Genomic DNA, 17,357 nt, shown 5'->3' on the forward strand with positions numbered 1-17,357 from the left:
GCACTTCATGCGTACCTGTGCTCAGGCATTTGTGACTCTGAACTTTAACATTCCTGAAATGAACTGTCAGCTCTTCCGAACTTGAACATTCCTGAAGTGAACTGAACTCCTGTGGGGGCAGGTTTCTTTTTTGTCGGGAAAAAGGACAGGACCCGTTGCCCCTGCATCGATTTCCGGGGTCTGAATGCAATCACTGTATGTAATCGGTACCCTCTGCCCCTACTGGATTCCGCAATCAGTCCTCTGCATGGGGCGACCACATTTACAAAATTAGACATGAGGGATGCTTATCACCTGGTTCGTGTCTGGGAGGGCGATGAGTGGAAGACGGCCTTTAATACATCACTCAGCCACTTTGAGCACCTAGTCATGCCCTTCGGCCTCACCACCCCCGCTACCTTCCAGGTGTTAGTGAATGATGTGCTGCACGACTGTGCAACGATTTTCTACCTAGACAACATTCTGCTTTCTCTTCAGATTCCACCACCCACATCCAACATGTCCATATGGTTCTCCAGTGTCTCATTAAGAACCACCTCTTTGTCAAAGCTGAGAAATGCAAGTTCAACCGTGATGCAGTTTCATTTCTCTGGTTCATTATCTCCCACAACCATATTGAACTAGATCCTGTTTCAATGGTCTCAGCAGGGAGATCAGACTTCAGACAACTTTATTGATCCCAAAAAAGGGCAATTATGTTTACACTCCAATTCCCTCAAGCAAGATACAGCAATTAATCCACAATTATATACTTGTTTCCCGTAATAATGGCACACATAAAAATTAAAGACAACACATATACATTTGACATTGTTTATGTGCACTGAACTTGAAGTGGTCCGTCTTCCGAATTGAGGCAAAGTGGGTGAAGGCCGCAGCAGGAGGGGCCCACGCCACCCAGCCTGGGGGTTGAAGGCTGCAGCAGTAAAAACCACGCTGCCTTCGAAGTGGCAAGGAGGAAGCCAGGGTGGGGGGGTGGAGAGACGGGGGGGGAGTGTGATAGGGATGGAGGGAGGGAGACATGTGTCGTGTGCAGATGAGTTAAATTTCTGTCAATTTCTGTCTGTGTGTGTGTAAAGTCTGACAGTTTCTGTCCGTGTGTGTGTGTAAAGTCTGATGTTGCTAGGCAACAGCAGGCTGGGGGGGTAGATGAGAAGGGGGGGGGCCAATTCCTTCACCAAGGATGTAGATCCTTCTGGGGGAAGAGCAGGGAATTTGGCCTTCAGGAGCCGATAAGGCTGCCATGTTGATGTTTGGCGGAGAGATACAGAATTCTATTTACTGCACCCCTGACCGTCGAGTCCAAATTTATGAAGAATATTCTCTGGTCCTCAGCAGTACAATCCTTTGCAATGCAGTGATTTGCTCCGAGATTGAATCCATTTTGCGTTTGAGTTCAAGAGTTCACGCAGTCTGAGATTACACAGCATTGCCCAACTCATTAATCAAGACGGACTGATGAGGGGACAAAATTCTGGAAGCAGACGTCTTGCTAATATTCCTGTGGGTCAGGGCACACAAACCAATCAGCACCAAACCTCCCACCATAAAAGCAAATACGAATGAATCCTCAACGTCTTCCACAGAGACTGGAGCCACATGTCTCAGGTGTCGAGAGCAAAGCCCGCTTAGATTCCATCAGGGCACGCAGGGTCCCCAAACCCTGATCTCCTTGTCAAAAACAAATGGTGTCAATGGCGTTGAGAGACCAGCTGATCAACTCCATAGTTAATCCAAATCATAATTTGAAGAATTCACAGTCTGGTGAAGCTGGACTTTGAAGGTCGGAGCAGAGATAGAGAGCAGAAAGGAGGAGAGGAGGGGAGGAATGCGACCAACCTTGCCAGAGTCCAAACTTGTATCCTGCCTACTCCCTTCTCAAACAGCGCTTCTCCTCAGCTCCCATCCTCACACAGCTGGACCCTAACCATCAGTTCATTGTGGAGGTGGATGTTTCAGACCTAGGGGTTGGGGCTGTATTGTCCCAGAAGGCTGAGGGGGACAACCGCGTGTGTCTTCTACTCTCTGTGGACAGACTATCAAACCCTTGAGTAAATCCACTACACAAAACGCAAATCTCTACTCCCGGTAAGCTGGGTGGTTGCTCTTTTTTGGCTGGTTTAACTTTACCCTTCAACCGTCTCAGCACTGTCCGTCTCAGCACTGTAAAGGAATGATGAGTAGTAAGATGTCCTAGCTTTACAGAGGGCATTTTTATAGAGCAACAGACTCTTTTTCCAGGCTAAGTGAAGATCTTCTAAATTAGTGAGACGCCATTTCCTCTCCAACTTACGGGTTATCTGCTTTAAGCTGCGAGTTTGTGAGTTATTCCCCACTGCTGGGTAGTCCATCAGAGTAAATGTAAATGTTATTAAGAAATGATCAGACAGAAGGGAGTTTTCAGGGAATACTGTTATGTCTTCAATTTCCATACCATAAGTCAGAACAAGATCTAAGATATGATTAAAGTGGTGGGTGGACTCATTTACATTTTGAGCAAAGCCAATTGAGTCTAATAGATTAAATGCAGTGCTGACCATTCTCAGCATCTGTGTGGATGTTAAAATCGCCCACTATAATTATCTTATCTGAGCTAATTCACAGAGAAACTCACAGTAACGACCAGGTGGACGATAGATAATAACAAATAAAACTGGTTTTTGGGACTTCCAATTTGGATGGACAAGACTAAGAGTCAAGCTTTCAAATGAATTAAAGCTCTGTCTGGGTTTTTGATTAATTAATAAGCTGGAATGGAAGATTGCTGCTAATCCTCCGCCTCGGCCCGTGCTACGCCTCGGCCACCTACTGGTTGTTGGTGGTCTGGGAGCAGGCACCGTCTCTACGGGGATGGGGTAATGAGGGGATGGCAGGGGGAGAGAAGCTGCAGAGAGGTGTGTAAGACTACAACTCTGCTTCCTGGTCCCAGCCCTGGATAGTCACAGTTTGGAGGATTTAATAAAATTGGCCAGATTTCTAGAAATGAGAGCTGCTCCATCCAAAGTGGGATGGATGCCGTCTCTCCTAACAAGACCAGGTTTTCCCCAGAAGCTTTGCCAATTATCTATGAAGCCCACCTCATTTTTTGGACACCACTCAGACAGCCAGCAATTCAAGGAGAACATGCGGCTAAACATGTCACTCCCGGTCCGATTGGGGAGGGGCCCAGAGAAAACTACAGAGTCCGACATTGTTTTTGCAAAGTTACACACCGATTCAATGTTATTTTTAGTGACCTCCGATTGGCGTAACCAGGTGTCATTACTGCCGACGTGAATTACAATCTTACCGAATTTACGCTTAGCCTTAGCCAGCAGTTTCAAATTTCCTTCAATGTCGCCTGCTCTGGCCCCCGGAAGACAATTGACTATGGTTGCTGGTGTCGCTAACTTCACATTTCTCAAAACAGAGTCGCCAATAACCAGAGTTTGATCCTCGGCGGGTGTGTCGCCGAGTGGGGAAAAACGGTTAGAAATGTGAACGGGTTGGTGGTGTACACGGGGCGTCTGTTTAGGGCTACGCTTCCTCCTCACTGTCACCCAGTCGGCCTGCTTTCCCGGCTGCTCGGGACCTGCCTGGGGGAACTAACAGCGGTAAACTACCTTGGTCCGCACCGACTACAGGGGCCTGGCTAGCTGTAGAATTTTCCACGGTGCGGAGCGAGTCTCCAATTCGCCCAGCCTGGCCTCCAAAGCTACGAATAAGCTACACTTATTACAAGTACCATTACTGCAAAAGGAGGCCGAGGAATAACTAAACATTTCACACCCAGAGCAGAAAAGTGGAGGAGAGACAGGAGAAGCCGCCATGCTAAACCGGCTAAGAGCTAGTAGCTGCACTAAGCTAGCCGATTCCTAAAAACACACGAAGTGAATAATGTGTAAATAATTTAGAGGTGATTCAGCAGAGGGAGTGCTTTAGTTAAGGCACGTGAAGATTACACTGTGAAACAAATCGTTATCTAGTTAACTAGATCAATCTAACTGCGCAGATTAAGCAGCTAACAGATACAGCAAACACCGCTGTGCTCTGGAAAGGAAGTGATACAATACTGCAGTAAGAGTCAACCACCAGTAGAGGCAAGCAAGAGTCATAAAAAAGTCCTTTTCATTCCGCCATTTCCAGACAATGAAAATCCGACGAGGGGGCGGGACCACTCCTTCCACAAGGCGTGCTCACAGGCGAATGACGTCACTGACAGGCGTGGAAAAACTCACGCATGCGCACGAGGGTTCAAGCATGTCTGACGTAAAAACATATGAATGAAATCCATATAGTTTTGAAAAAAATAAAAAGGTACGATACTTTACGGACAGACCTCGTATACACAACACTTCATCTATGTATATTGACGTGTAGTTTAAATTTAATATTAAATTTGTAAGCGCTTGTGTGACGGAGACCAGCAGGACTCACTGTATGTGGTAGTCAATAGGCCTCACCCCCAACAGCCAAAAGATGCTCAGGCCAGATCCCGGGTTTTAGCCGACTGGTCAGAGTATCTGTCTCCTGCGCCGAAGATCATGAGTTTGTGTCCCGAGGGGAGCGAGTTGCATCAACCCGATAGAAGCTGCTGTACTTGTCAGCAGTGCTTCTAAAAATGTTATTTAATTTCACCTCAGTTGTCTTTTCTCTTACCTGTAAGAGACCATTTCTGCCTCAAGTTGAGTCCATGTTTTTATGGAAGAATGCTACAGAGAGAGAAAAAGAGAAACTATGTTACAAGAGCAAACTGGTCCACTAAAAGCAGTATCTAGGAATATCAAAGTCTGTGCACATTGAATACATCATGTTTGGGTGTGTGTCTCTCACACAGCTGCTTCAGTATGGTAGTTTGAAGATTACTGTCCAGGCTCCAGGCCTCTGGTCTGGAAGTGAGTTGTGCCAGAATTCCCCCGGCAAAGTAACGGACCTCCAGTCCCACCTGGGAGCCCTGCAGCAGACTGAGGATATGCTCCAACAGATCCTCCTCCATCAGATCCTCCTGTAACTCCTCCACCTCTGCGATGTTGTTCTGCAGCACAACAAAACCAAACAGTGTGACAGTCTCCTGGATAGTGGTCTCAAGTCAAAATTATATTTAAGTGACACATATAAACAGTGAAATACAGTACAACACTTGACCCACCAGGAGACCCAGAACATTCTGCTGAATAGAAGCCTCAGTGTAGTATGACTGCAATAAAAAAAACAGTACAGCATTAGACATTACTGTGTGTAATGTACTGCTATGTGTATTCAGTATTACTGTGTGCATTATTTGTTTTGGGGCTGTTCAACCTCCAGAACCTCCTCGTACAGCTCCAAGCCCTGACACTTGATAAAGTTGTGGGCTGCAGTGGGATTTTCGTCTGTTAGGTTCCACAGAGCGCTCAGGGCAAACTTCAGAGTGTTGTCCACTACGCCGATCATGGCCTTTTGCTGCACAATCCCCAGCAGCTGCTGTCAGACAGAGGCAAGAAAAAAAAAATGAGGCCCAGCAAAATAAGAGGCCCAGCATGAGCACGCGGGTCAGATGGGTGAAGGCCACCCAAAGTTCTCAAGGGGTTCAGAGTTTAAAAGATACTCTGATCATATTGAAAACCCTATCATATCATTTGTCTGATCACAAGGATTCCAAAAAGGTATAGTTTGGACTATCTGCGACTGAATGTTATGGAGTTATGGGGTAAAAACAAAATAATGGTGACAAAGGTCAGTTTCAGTTTGTACAGGGGTCAAAAATTAAAGTTGCTCTAATTTTTGTAAAAAGTGATGCAAATTACTGGTTGAGTTAATAGGTTTTAAAAGGAATAGTGCTCACCATGTGTCATGCTTAATTATCACGTTATGGGGTAACATACGAGGTCTATTAGAAAAGTATCCGACCTTTTTATTTTTTCAAAAACCTGACAGATTTGAATCACATGTGCTTGCATGCGCAAACTTTGAACCTTTGTGCGCATGCGTGAATTTTTTTACACCTGTCGATTGCGTCATTTGCTTGTAAGCAGCCTTTGTGTGAGGTGTGTGTCGTGCACTCGGCGTTTTTTCATTCCAAGGAAAATGGCGGAACGACTGGAGCAGCGCCGCATCAAATTTTGCCAGAAACTGGGCGACAGCCAGGTGTAAACCATTCAGAAGATTCAGACGGCTTTCGGTGACAATCCTATGGGCATCACACAGATTAAGGAGCGGTACAACCAGTTTAAAGACAGCCGCACAACGGTGGAGAGCGAGCCGCGCTCCGGGTGGCCATCAACATGCTGAAATGACCAGATCATTTCCAAAGTGAATGCTGTGGTGATGCGGGACCGTCGTGTGACTATCCGAGAAATTGCGGAAGAGGTGGACATCAGCACTTTTTCGGCACATTCCACTGTGAAAGAAGATTTGGCCATGAAAAGAGTGGCAGTGAAATTCATGCCGATGGCTTCTGCACGAAGCTGACGGCGGAGCAAAAGCGCCACCGTGTTGAAGTCTCACAGGACATGTTGTGACATGCCCACCTCTTCCAAAATTTCTCTGATAGTCACACGACTGAAAAGCCACCGAAAGCCGTCTGAATCTTCCGAATGGTGGAAGAGGTGGGCATCATTTTTGGAGTCCAGCATGTCCTGTGAGGCTTCAACACAAAGGCGCTTTTGCTCCGTCAGCAGCGGCAAGAATTTCACCGCCACTCCTTTTCATGGCCAAATCTTCTGTCACAGTGGAATGTGCCGAAAAAGTGCTGATGTCCACTCTTCCGCAATTTCTCGTATTGTCACACGATGGTCCCACATCACCACAGCGTTCACTTTGGAAATGATCTGGTCATTTCAGCATGTTGATGGCCGACCGGAGCGCGGCACGCTCTCCACCGTTGTGCAGATGTCTTTAAACCGGTTGTACCGCTCCTTAATCTGTGTTATGCCCAGAGGAACGTCACCGAAAGCTGTCTGAATAATCCGAATGGTTTCCACCTGGCTGTCACCCAGTTTCTGGCAAAATTTGATGCAGTCGCGCTGCTCCAGTTGTTCCGTCATTTTCCTTGGAATGAAAAAACGCCGAGTGCACTACACACACCTCACACAACGGCTGCTTACAAGCAAATGACGCAATCGACACGCGTGAAAAAAATTCACGCATGTGCACGAAGGTTCAAGGTTGGCTCATGCAAGCACACGTGATTCAAATCCATCGGGTTTTGAAAAAATAAAAAGGTCGGATATTTTTCTAACAGACCCCGTATGTCACATATCATAGAATCCAATGGACACCAGTGGCTTATGGGGACAGCCGCTCCCGTTGTACAGTTTATACACACGGGACTTCACACGGGAAAATGGTGTTTTTTGTTTTCGGCTGCAATCACCAAAGCAGTTGTGAAAAGTGCAGGTTTTTCAGTTCCAGTGGAGACGGGAAGATGAGTCAAATGGGAGACGTTGTGTCGGTAAGTGTTTGCTTACACAGCTAACAAGAGTGGCTACATTTTCATGCCTGCGCTACCCCCCTCAACACATCTGAACTCTGCGTCATAAACAAACTGCAACACTTGTCCACTTTCCACCGCATTGTCACTTTTTCTTTGTATTTTCACTTTGTTTGCGTGTAATTTGCCCAAAATCTCAGAAAAAGTGCCGTGTTTCTGTCCCCCGAAAGTAGAGAATTACATCATATGCGTCATATTTTACCCCTTTAGCGCCCACCCTCAAATGAGACTGCACTGCCCAATTAAGACCTCATTTCATGTCCAATGCTATAGTAGACAGCTACTTTAAAAAATATTTTATTCATTCTATCAGTTATTTTCTGCCACGTATCTGGGTCGTGGTCATGGTGGCAGTACACCAGCGGCTCATCCCTCAGTTCCCTGTCCTCAGCAAAGTCCTCTTCCTCTTCTTGGTGGATCCCGAGGTATTCCCAAGACAGCTGGGAAATATAATCCTTCCAGCATGTACTGGGTCTTCCCTGGGGCCTCCTCTTGGTCGTGCCTGGAAGACCTCCCAAGGGAGATGACCAGGGGACCACCAGATGCTCAAACCACCTCAGCTGATGCCCAAACCACCTCAGCTGATTCCATTTGATATGAAGCAGAAGAAGCTCTACTCTGAGTCCGTCCCTGATATTCACACTTCTCACCCTGTCCCAAAGCGTAAGCCCAGATTCCCGATGGAAGAATTTCATTTCTGCTGCTTGTGTCTGTGACCTTCTTTTTTCGGCATTTACCCAAAGCTCATGACCATAGGTGAGGACAGGAGAGTAAATTGACTGGTAGATTAAGAGCCTCGCCTTCTGGCTCAACTCCTTCGTCACCATGACAGTCCGGTACAGTGTCCGTAAAACTCAGACACCGCCCCAATCCATCTATCGATCTCATGCCCCAACTTACCCCCACTTGCGAACAAGACCCTGACATAATTAAACTCCTCCACTTGGGGCAATAACTCTCCCCTGACCCAGAGGGGACAATCCACCCTTTTCTAACAGAGGACCATGGTCTTCAATTTGGAGGTGCCGATCCTAATTTCATCCCAGTTTTCACACTCGACCTCAAATCTCCTCAGTGTACATCAAACATCACTGCCTGAAGCCAACAGAACCACATCATGCAAATGCAGAGATGCAATACTGAGGTCACTGAGCTGGACACCCTCTGGTCCTTGACTGTGCCAAATCCTGTCCATCAACATCACAAACAGGACTGGTGACAAAGTGCAGCCCTGGCAGAGTCCAACATGCGGTGAGAACAGGTTTGATGTAATGCAGAGAATGCGGACACAGCTCCTACTTTGGTCATATAGATTAGATCATGTGTTACGGCGATTCTGATAACCCAAACTCCCACAGCACCCCTCTACAGGACCCCTCGAGGGACTTGGACATGGATATAACTGTATTTATAGTTATCATGACATTGTTACTTGGATATTAAGTGTAAATGTACCTTCATAATAAAGGTATCCTTGGCTAGCTGTGTCGTCTCCTCTGTTGACAACTATGAATAAAACACATATATAAGTGTTTACATATCTCGTCAATCTTGTTATTCAAATTTTAGCAGTCTTTAATAGTATTTTTAATATTTAAATAAAAGCTGTCAGGTGACACCAGTTTTAAGTTATTTCCTTCAGCTCGAGACTAAGTGCTACAGGAAGAAGGTATGAAGCTCTGAACAGATGATAGTCAAAGGTGTCATGTTATTTCCCTGTAGTAGATTAATGTACAGTAAGGGATCAGGGTCAGGACTTTGGCCAGTAGATTGGAGATGACAGCGACAGCCATCCTCTGAAGTGTTGGATCCTCGTGATTACTCAGCCAGTTAATCATCAGTGTGGCTGCTGAACACCTAAACCATGATAACAGCATGGACACAAAAGAAAAGATAATAAAAAATATACCACCATGATACAGACAAGGATAAGACAAATCTGATCTTCAGTTGAGGCTACAAATTTACCTACAGTGCTATGGAAAAAGTTAGTGCCCCCTTGAGCTTTTACATGTTATAATTTTTTAGGACATCAAAAAAAAAAAAAAAAAAAAAAAAAAAATCAGACTTGTTATATTAAAATTTCTAACACTCTGCCCTTTAAACCTAAAAATAAAAATAAAAACCTAAAAGCCAAAATGATGGCATGAATGCCCCCCAGCCCCTTGGTAATTCAAGCATTTGAATTTGTTTATGGGTTTCAAATACAAAAAGTAAAATTTCTAAAATGATCTTCCTTAGACTCAAACTGAAAGCAAATCTCTACAACTTGATATAAATTAATTTAAAATATAAAAGCCAAGATGATGGGGCTGAATACTTTTGCAAGCCACTGTAAACCATCACTTTTACATCCAATCTTCTTCAGACAAGTCAGGGGATGGATACATGAACATTTCCAAGACACTGAATATGTCTTGGTCTTTATTTACACAAATTATGTAAAAATACAAACAGTATGGCACTCTATGTTAAATCTGTGTGCAGACAGTCCTCAAAAACTAATGATGAAGTGGTACAGAGAAGCATTTTATAAAAACAAAAAGAAGACGTCTTGAAAGTTCAGCTACAATTCGCCAAAAGGCACATCAGAGACGCAAGCATAGATTTGATCTGTTTTGTTGAAAGAAAATTCTTTGTGACTATACTCCACTATGAAGCTATGAGTGCCTCCACATTTTTTAGATCGTTCTTTTACTGTGACCAGTCTGAGGCAATAATCATGCTGTTTAATCAGCACTGTGGCATGCCAGATAAACAAAGGTAAAGTGTTCACTAATACAGATTGTAACAAATTTTTAAATGAAATTTGAGAGAAATAGGTCTTTTATGCACTGAAGACTTCAAAACTTTACATCAGCTTGCGAAAATGGGAGCAAACACAAAACTAAAAAAAGATGTTTTTGTTTAGTGTATTTGTACTATGCAACTGAGAAGTAAAGTAACCTGTCAAAAGGGACATCCTGAAGGACGTAATCACTGCAGAGTGCCATAAGACAGTTCTTTTGTATCTGTGTAAACGCAGAAAGGGGGCTGTGTCAAAAAATATGATTACTATACGTTTGGGTGATTATGTAGAAATTTAGAGAAAGTTGGCAAGATGGGAACTCTGAACAACAAAATGCAATATGTGTCTGATCAATGACAATATTGACCTGTTGGTGGTTGGGAAAGGTTTTCATGGTGTATAAGAGCTGGTTGACAGTGGAGCTGAGCAGGCTGACAGACATGGCCTCTGCCACATCCTGACAGGTGAGGCTGAACACACAAGCTGAAGCCACCAGCTGAACATGTGGCGAGGGGGCGTGGCTCTGCATCACACTCAGCACCAGCTACAGGAAAGAGGGCGACCATCATAAACGCTGGTTTTGTGTCAAAATCAACTGGATAGCTGTCAAATCATGGAACCTGACTAATGTTTGATAAGAAATTTTAGTACTAATATCTTTATACTCTCAGGAAGAAAATTCAGTCAGTATCACTATCCAGGTTTAAAAACAAACAGATGGCTATTACTATCCAATGCCATTGCATTTGAATGACAAATTTCAATATGTACAACAAAAGAAATTGTAAGGCATCTTGGTGGCCAAGTCAACAACGGTGAACTGACAGACCTTTGTTTCATGGTCTCTTTATACCTAACTTGTTACTCAGCAGAGCAAATTGATCTGTTTTGGACAGCTGGTCATTGGTTTAGTTGTAGTTGCAACATTATTTGCATTATCTTTGTTAACCCAGCTGCAAATGGGTACTGACCTCAGTAGGCAGTAATCTGGTAGTCATGGACTAGTTGTTGTGAAAGAAACCAGAGGTAAGTTCCAGCCCCTATAGGCCACTTGACTTGGAAAGGACTGATTTTTTTCTTGCTATGGTTCATTAAAGGTACAGGGTGACCCCCTCACCCCCATCCTCCAAAAAACGGAACCCATAGAAATTGTAATAAATCCGACAAACGTTTTAAACTTCATTCTGTGTATGATCATTCCCCACAGTTTCAGTTATCTTGGTTGCTTTGCATAAAAGTCATATTTTTCCAAAACTATTCTCCAAATGTATGATTAGTTGGTGAAATACGCCTCCAGACAAAATGTCTTTTCCTTGGTTGACCAAGCCATGTTGGGGAAGACAGTCGTCTTCGCAAGTCATCCTCAACATGTTTTGGTCAACCAAATTTGCTGTATCTTTGCAGGATTTAATACAATTTTTATGGGTGTTTTTGGGGCACCCTGTAAAATAAAATGGACTGCATTTATACAGAGCTTTTCCATTTCCATCAAACACTCAAAGCGCTTTGCAATAATCCCTCACATTCACCCCTATGTCAGCCTGCTGCCATGCAAGGCGCTCACTACAGGGAGGAACTAGGGGATTAAGGACTTTGCCCAAGGGCCCTTAGTGATTTTCCGGTCGGGCTGGGATTTGAACCAAGGATCTTCTGGTCTCAAGGCCAACGCTTATCCACTAGACCATCACCTCCCCACTGCTCAAACGAATCATGCTAAATACGAGGGGCTGCCCTGTCTGATGAGAACAGAGCAAAGTACCTTCAGGAGATCTGGACGTGGTTTTTCGATGTCAGTTGTGAAATTATAGAGATGAACAAGGGCCTCCCGTGTGAAACACTCCCTGTCTCTGTACCGTGTGAGGGCCTCAACCACCTGGGTCTCATTAGCTTCTCCAGTTACCTGAACATACAGAAAATCAGCACGCTCACTACGAAACTGCAATAAGCAAAAAAAAAAACAAAAAAAAACAAAAGTACAAAACGCCTCAAGTAACATGTACAGTAAATGAGAATTTTATGCATGAGTCAAAGTCATATATCTACTCATTACATTATTTAATGTCTTCATATATCAGAAAAGCAATAACTGTTAAATTACTGAGCATAGTGGGCGTGGTTTACTCAAGGCTTGTGTATGTAAAAACACACAAACACAACTCCAGCCATAAATTATGCATGCTAATGGACTAACATTGCACACTGAGATTGTCTTTCAAAATAGGGTGTATTTTCCAATTAACACATTTACCTTCATGAATAGGGTGTGTCCACCCGAGTGAGCAAACTCTGGGTGTCGAACATGCAAAATAGGTGAGGTTTGCACACACACATGATTTATCAAGGATAAAATCAGTTTGTGACATCAGTGCAGAGCTGGATGAATCTGATTCAGTCATTCCCAGTGAGCTACTTGCGTGTGAATACGAGGTCTGTCCAAAAGTATCGTACCTTTTTATTTTTTTCAAAAACTATATGGATTTGAATGAGCACTGGTCCCCCCTCCCGTCGGATTTCTTTTGTCTGAGAACTTGCTGAGAGGCTGCCGCTTTGCTCCATGAAATTTTTTTCAGAAACTGTTAGAGACAGGCAGTTGGAAACCATTCGATAGATTCAGTTGGATATCGGTGAAGATTCTGTCGGCATCCCACGGATTATGGACTGTTAAAACCTTTTTAAAGATGGCCCACCGTGGCGGAGGGCGCGCGCCGAGCGGCCATTCGACAGGCTGGATCGACTAGATCATTTCTAAACTGAATGCTGTGTTGATACGGGACATCATGTGACTACCACAGAAATGGCAGGAGAGCTGGACATAGCACTTTTTGCAGCACATTCCACTGTTACAGGAGATTTTGTAATGAAAGACGTGCGGAGGATTTCCATATATGGGCAAAGAAGTGGAGGAACCACACACGTAATTACACATAACGTCATGGCTTAAAACATCTTAAACTAAGGAGTCACAAAAAATGTACACCTGCTGTACAGTTGTCATGGAAAGGGAATTAAGCTACACAGACCAAACCATTTTGAACAAGGCTTAAAACACATTTATTTCTGCTCTCAAGTTAGACATTTTAACATAGGCTTCTATGAGAACCTGATCCCTTCTGGAACCAGGCTCAAAGGTTTTAGGCTATAAATAAATTACAGCACTCACAGAGTGCATCCCCCTGCCAAGGAAAAACATATAACACTGGATCTACAGGGTGTACAAAAAATGTAAACATACCATTGAAATCACACATGAGTGCACATCAATTTAGGCCATGAATAACCTACAGCACTCAGAGAAAAAATGCTTAACACTTAAAACAGCGCTCAGCACCACAGTTTGTGGTCAGGAATGTGGACAGCAGCCACGGACAGCCACCAACATATAAAGACTACACAATGGTTCTTTTTCTATATCACATCCTTTACAATTATGTGACAGTGAAGAGAATATTAACACCGGAGTGAAGTGCACCCCACTGTAGGAATGCACACTTGAAGTTTGTGGTAGTGCTGAATTTGGACTGGTGGTAAACGCCGCGCACCTCCTGTGACAAACCATTTTCAAGGCACATTTCTCTCTGGTAAATATTCAATAAATAGGATTTTCATTTAAAATGTGTGTCTTGTACCCCACCTCACGCCTTATGACCGCTGAAAAATGCTCCAGCACCTCCCTCCACCCCATGACCCTTCATTGGTGTAAGTAGACATAGAAAATAAATGAATGAATGTGTGTGTGTGTGTGTGTGTGTGTTAGGGCCCTGTCCCACTGGGGAGAGGATTAATTGCGCATGATTGAGTATACAAATTGCGGGCGCTCGTTGTCGTCCGCAACAAAATGACAAATGTCCCAGTATGAATTACGGATATATTAATAATATATAGCGAATATATGAGGAACAATCACGGTTATATAACGCATGTAGTAAGGAAACTGATCCAACACATTGAGATTATCACGGCAGTATTACAGGTGTATTATGAAGCATAGCGCACGTGTTGCGTGTGCACGGCATCTGCATTGCGGTCATAAAATAAGCTCACTCTGGGCCTTTTGGCATCACTTATTCACACCAACAATACAGCCTCTGGAGCATTTGCTGGACTTGGACAAGTTGATCACAGAGTGTTGTCATGCGAGGGTTAACTGTTCATGAGTTGAGGAGCGGGAGGGGGGAAGCCGCTTGGGGTGTGAGACTGTGTTTTTTTTTTTTTTTTTTTTTTTTTTTTGAGTGAGTTGTGGCTAAACAGCAGCTCTTCCTTTTGTTGGTGTTAAATAAAAGTCCTGGATTGCAGCAGCTACGTCTTTGTGGATCTACACAGCCGGACCGGCACTGACTGGCAGGTATGTCGCTTTCTGCCACATATAGTACTTTGGGTTTACGTGACATGTTTGTTATGCATTTACAGATTGTCCGCAAATCAGCTGCAAAGCAGATGTAATAAAAACGCTTTATTCATGGCCAATTTGTATGCATTCACTACAACATATTTTAGTTTGTGATGTGGACATGATAGGCACGCAATATATCTGTTTTACACACTGTCCCAGTCCGCTGCCAAGCCGCAAATCCCCGTCAGTTGTGGATATCAGCGGTTAACAGCAGATATACAGTACGTAGAGTGAGTATGTATTGTGTATGAATTGAGTATATATGGAGTATGTAAGGCGGATGTTATCCGCATTCAGATTTTTGAACAGCTCAAAAATCCTGACTGTGGACATGCGTGCCTCTGCGGATGATCACGGGTGTGTTCGGATGACTGCCGACTATACAGGCATGTCACACGGATATTGCGGATGTTTGGCGAATATGGGCCAATTTGAGCGCAATCCATACGCAAATCCTCCTAAACGCCAGTGGGACAGGGCCCTTATGTTGCACATAGCTGTCACTGATTGAATCTTATTTTGTGCTTATGATCATTAATAAATGCAAAATCCTCATTTATATAAGCCGCATTACCACGTCATGTGTGCAGTTACTGTTCGTAAATTACCCGCGAAATGTTCACCAACCCAATATACAAAAATTTGGAATGTGCACACACTTTGGCATGTATATGGGATCTTAGTAAATTAGACTTTGTTTGTTAGCATAAATACCTTTAGGTTTTTCTGTGAAGAGAGAAAGTCACAGGAGCGGCCCCAGTGGATACCAGGCCTAAGAAGACCAGCCCACTCCTGGTCTCCAAAAATGGTCTGATTGTGTCTTCAATGATGTTTTTTCCACCCTGAGACATCTAGAGAAACAAGTGAAGGGAGGACCTGGGGACTCCCCTCCAGAAGCTCCTGCACTGCCTTTTCACTATTGCTCTTGTAACTATCATCCAGTGTAAAGGGGTCATCTGAAAAGTCCAGGTGCCTCAGCACATGAAGCTGGCTCAGAATAAACAGGATTTTGGCAGGGGACATATCCAGCTTCTGGAGCCTGTGGGCAGTGAAGGATCGCAGGGTGTTCTTACACTCAAGGAGCGGTGAGAGCTGTGAGACAGTGCTGCAGGAAATATCCAGACTCTCCAGGTGAGGGAGAGAGCACACATCTTCTAGGACAGGATCAGTCAGGTCTGTGTTGGCAAGGCTGAGTATTCTGAGGCCCTGTAAGGAGCTGAAACCAACACAGGCATCTCGATCTTCCCCAAGGGCATCCCAGTCTAGATTTAGACCATTCAGTAACAATTTCTGCAGGCTGGATCTACATTCTGGATTGGAGGCCAGGCCTGAGATGATTTGAGCTCCAGTGAGTCCCCCATAAACCCAGGAGGCGTCTAGTTCCTGGAGCCGGTGAGGACACAGGGCCAGACAGAAAGCTTTTGCAGATATTGAACAGCAGCGGATGGAGGCCCGCCGAAGACGGAGCTGGTTGGAGTTTTGGAAAATTCCAACAGTTGTGTCATTCAGTAGGCCTTGTAAAGAAAGAGAAGCAAACAGACCAAAGTACTGTGGTCAGAAACTGTACCATCAGTGTGAAGCAGACTTCTGCTTGCATTTCAGCCCAGCATACTGTATCTTCTAAGTACACTGTAAATGTGCCTGGCTTTGGAATAAAACAAGGCAGAACTAAACATAACAATGTTATTCGACACCTTTCTGTTCCATCTTGTGCAGTAGCTGGTCGGCCATCTCCTGAGGGAAGAGCGATGTCCATCTGAGGCACAAGGAGCCATCCTGTCGCTTGCTGCACAGCACGTCCAGGCTATGGCACATCTGATCCAAACAGATGTCACTCAGGGCTTGTGGGCTTTCTGTTTCCTGCAACATGTACACACACTGTCAAAAGTGAAATGACTGGGCAATATACATATATAATAATAGGGGCAGAGCAGGTGGATCAATGGAATCGGGATGGACTACTAATATTTAAACGTGTTCAATTCCGGGTCACACTACCTCTGCTTCTTTGGACAGGACACTTTATTCACATTGTCCCAGTCAAACCTAGCTGTCAATGGGTACCAGCTTTGGCTGGAGAAGTAACCAGCAGTGATGGTCTGGTGTCCATTCAAGGGGTGTTGAACACTCTCATCGGCTTCACTCATCATAATCCAGAGATAAGCACCAACACCAACAGTCATCAGATCCTATATGTGACTATAGGTGGCTCTACTTACACACCAGGCTTATGTAGAGTTGCCTTGTGCTGCGTATCAAGTATGCTGGAATGGCTGCGTTGCGCACAGGAAAAAAAAAACCTTGTGTGGAGAGGTGAGAAGCTTGGCTGCATGATGCTGTTTACAGACTGCCTGGACACGCAGATGCATTTCATACTTTGGAGAAAGTCAGAATACATTATTCCCATGAGTTAATGGACTTTATTTAACGTGGCACAATCATGAGAGAACGTAAGAAGGTGAAAGCACCGCGGAGCTGTAGCTGGATCCGAACATGATTAGTGAGCGATGGACATGTCCTCTCACTGGCGATCGGTCCGTGAGCAGGAGTTAATGGACTTTATTTCATGTGCCACAATCGTGACAGAACTTGAGGAGATGAAAGAAAGCTGCAGCCGACGATCGCGCGCGTGATCCGTCTGTGAGGAGTGGATGATGGACTTCTCACAGGTGAGCCATGGACGTGGACACATCCTCTTGCTGGCAATCTGTCCATGAAGCGTTAGTGGA

The 17,357-nt window shown here is 44.5% G+C and overlaps 1 protein-coding gene across 1 annotated transcript; it reads right to left on the reverse strand.

Moving 5' to 3' along the window:
• Nucleotides 1-473: 473 nt before the first annotated feature.
• On the reverse strand, nt 474-16,478 carry LOC117521212 (protein zyg-11 homolog). Its single transcript, XM_034182554.1, is given in 14 exon segments — nt 474-549; nt 4,639-4,691; nt 4,787-5,014; nt 5,129-5,176; nt 5,281-5,442; nt 8,906-8,956; nt 9,208-9,307; nt 10,397-10,461; nt 10,606-10,782; nt 11,998-12,138; nt 15,343-15,377; nt 15,380-15,470; nt 15,472-16,142; nt 16,323-16,478. Coding segments are annotated over 14 exon segments (2,019 nt in total). The 5' UTR covers nt 16,444-16,478.
• Nucleotides 16,479-17,357: the final 879 nt, after the last annotated feature.

The sequence above is a fragment of the Thalassophryne amazonica genome, chromosome 12, assembly GCF_902500255.1.
Source record: "Thalassophryne amazonica chromosome 12, fThaAma1.1, whole genome shotgun sequence".
Taxonomy (NCBI): Eukaryota; Metazoa; Chordata; class Actinopteri; order Batrachoidiformes; family Batrachoididae; genus Thalassophryne; species Thalassophryne amazonica.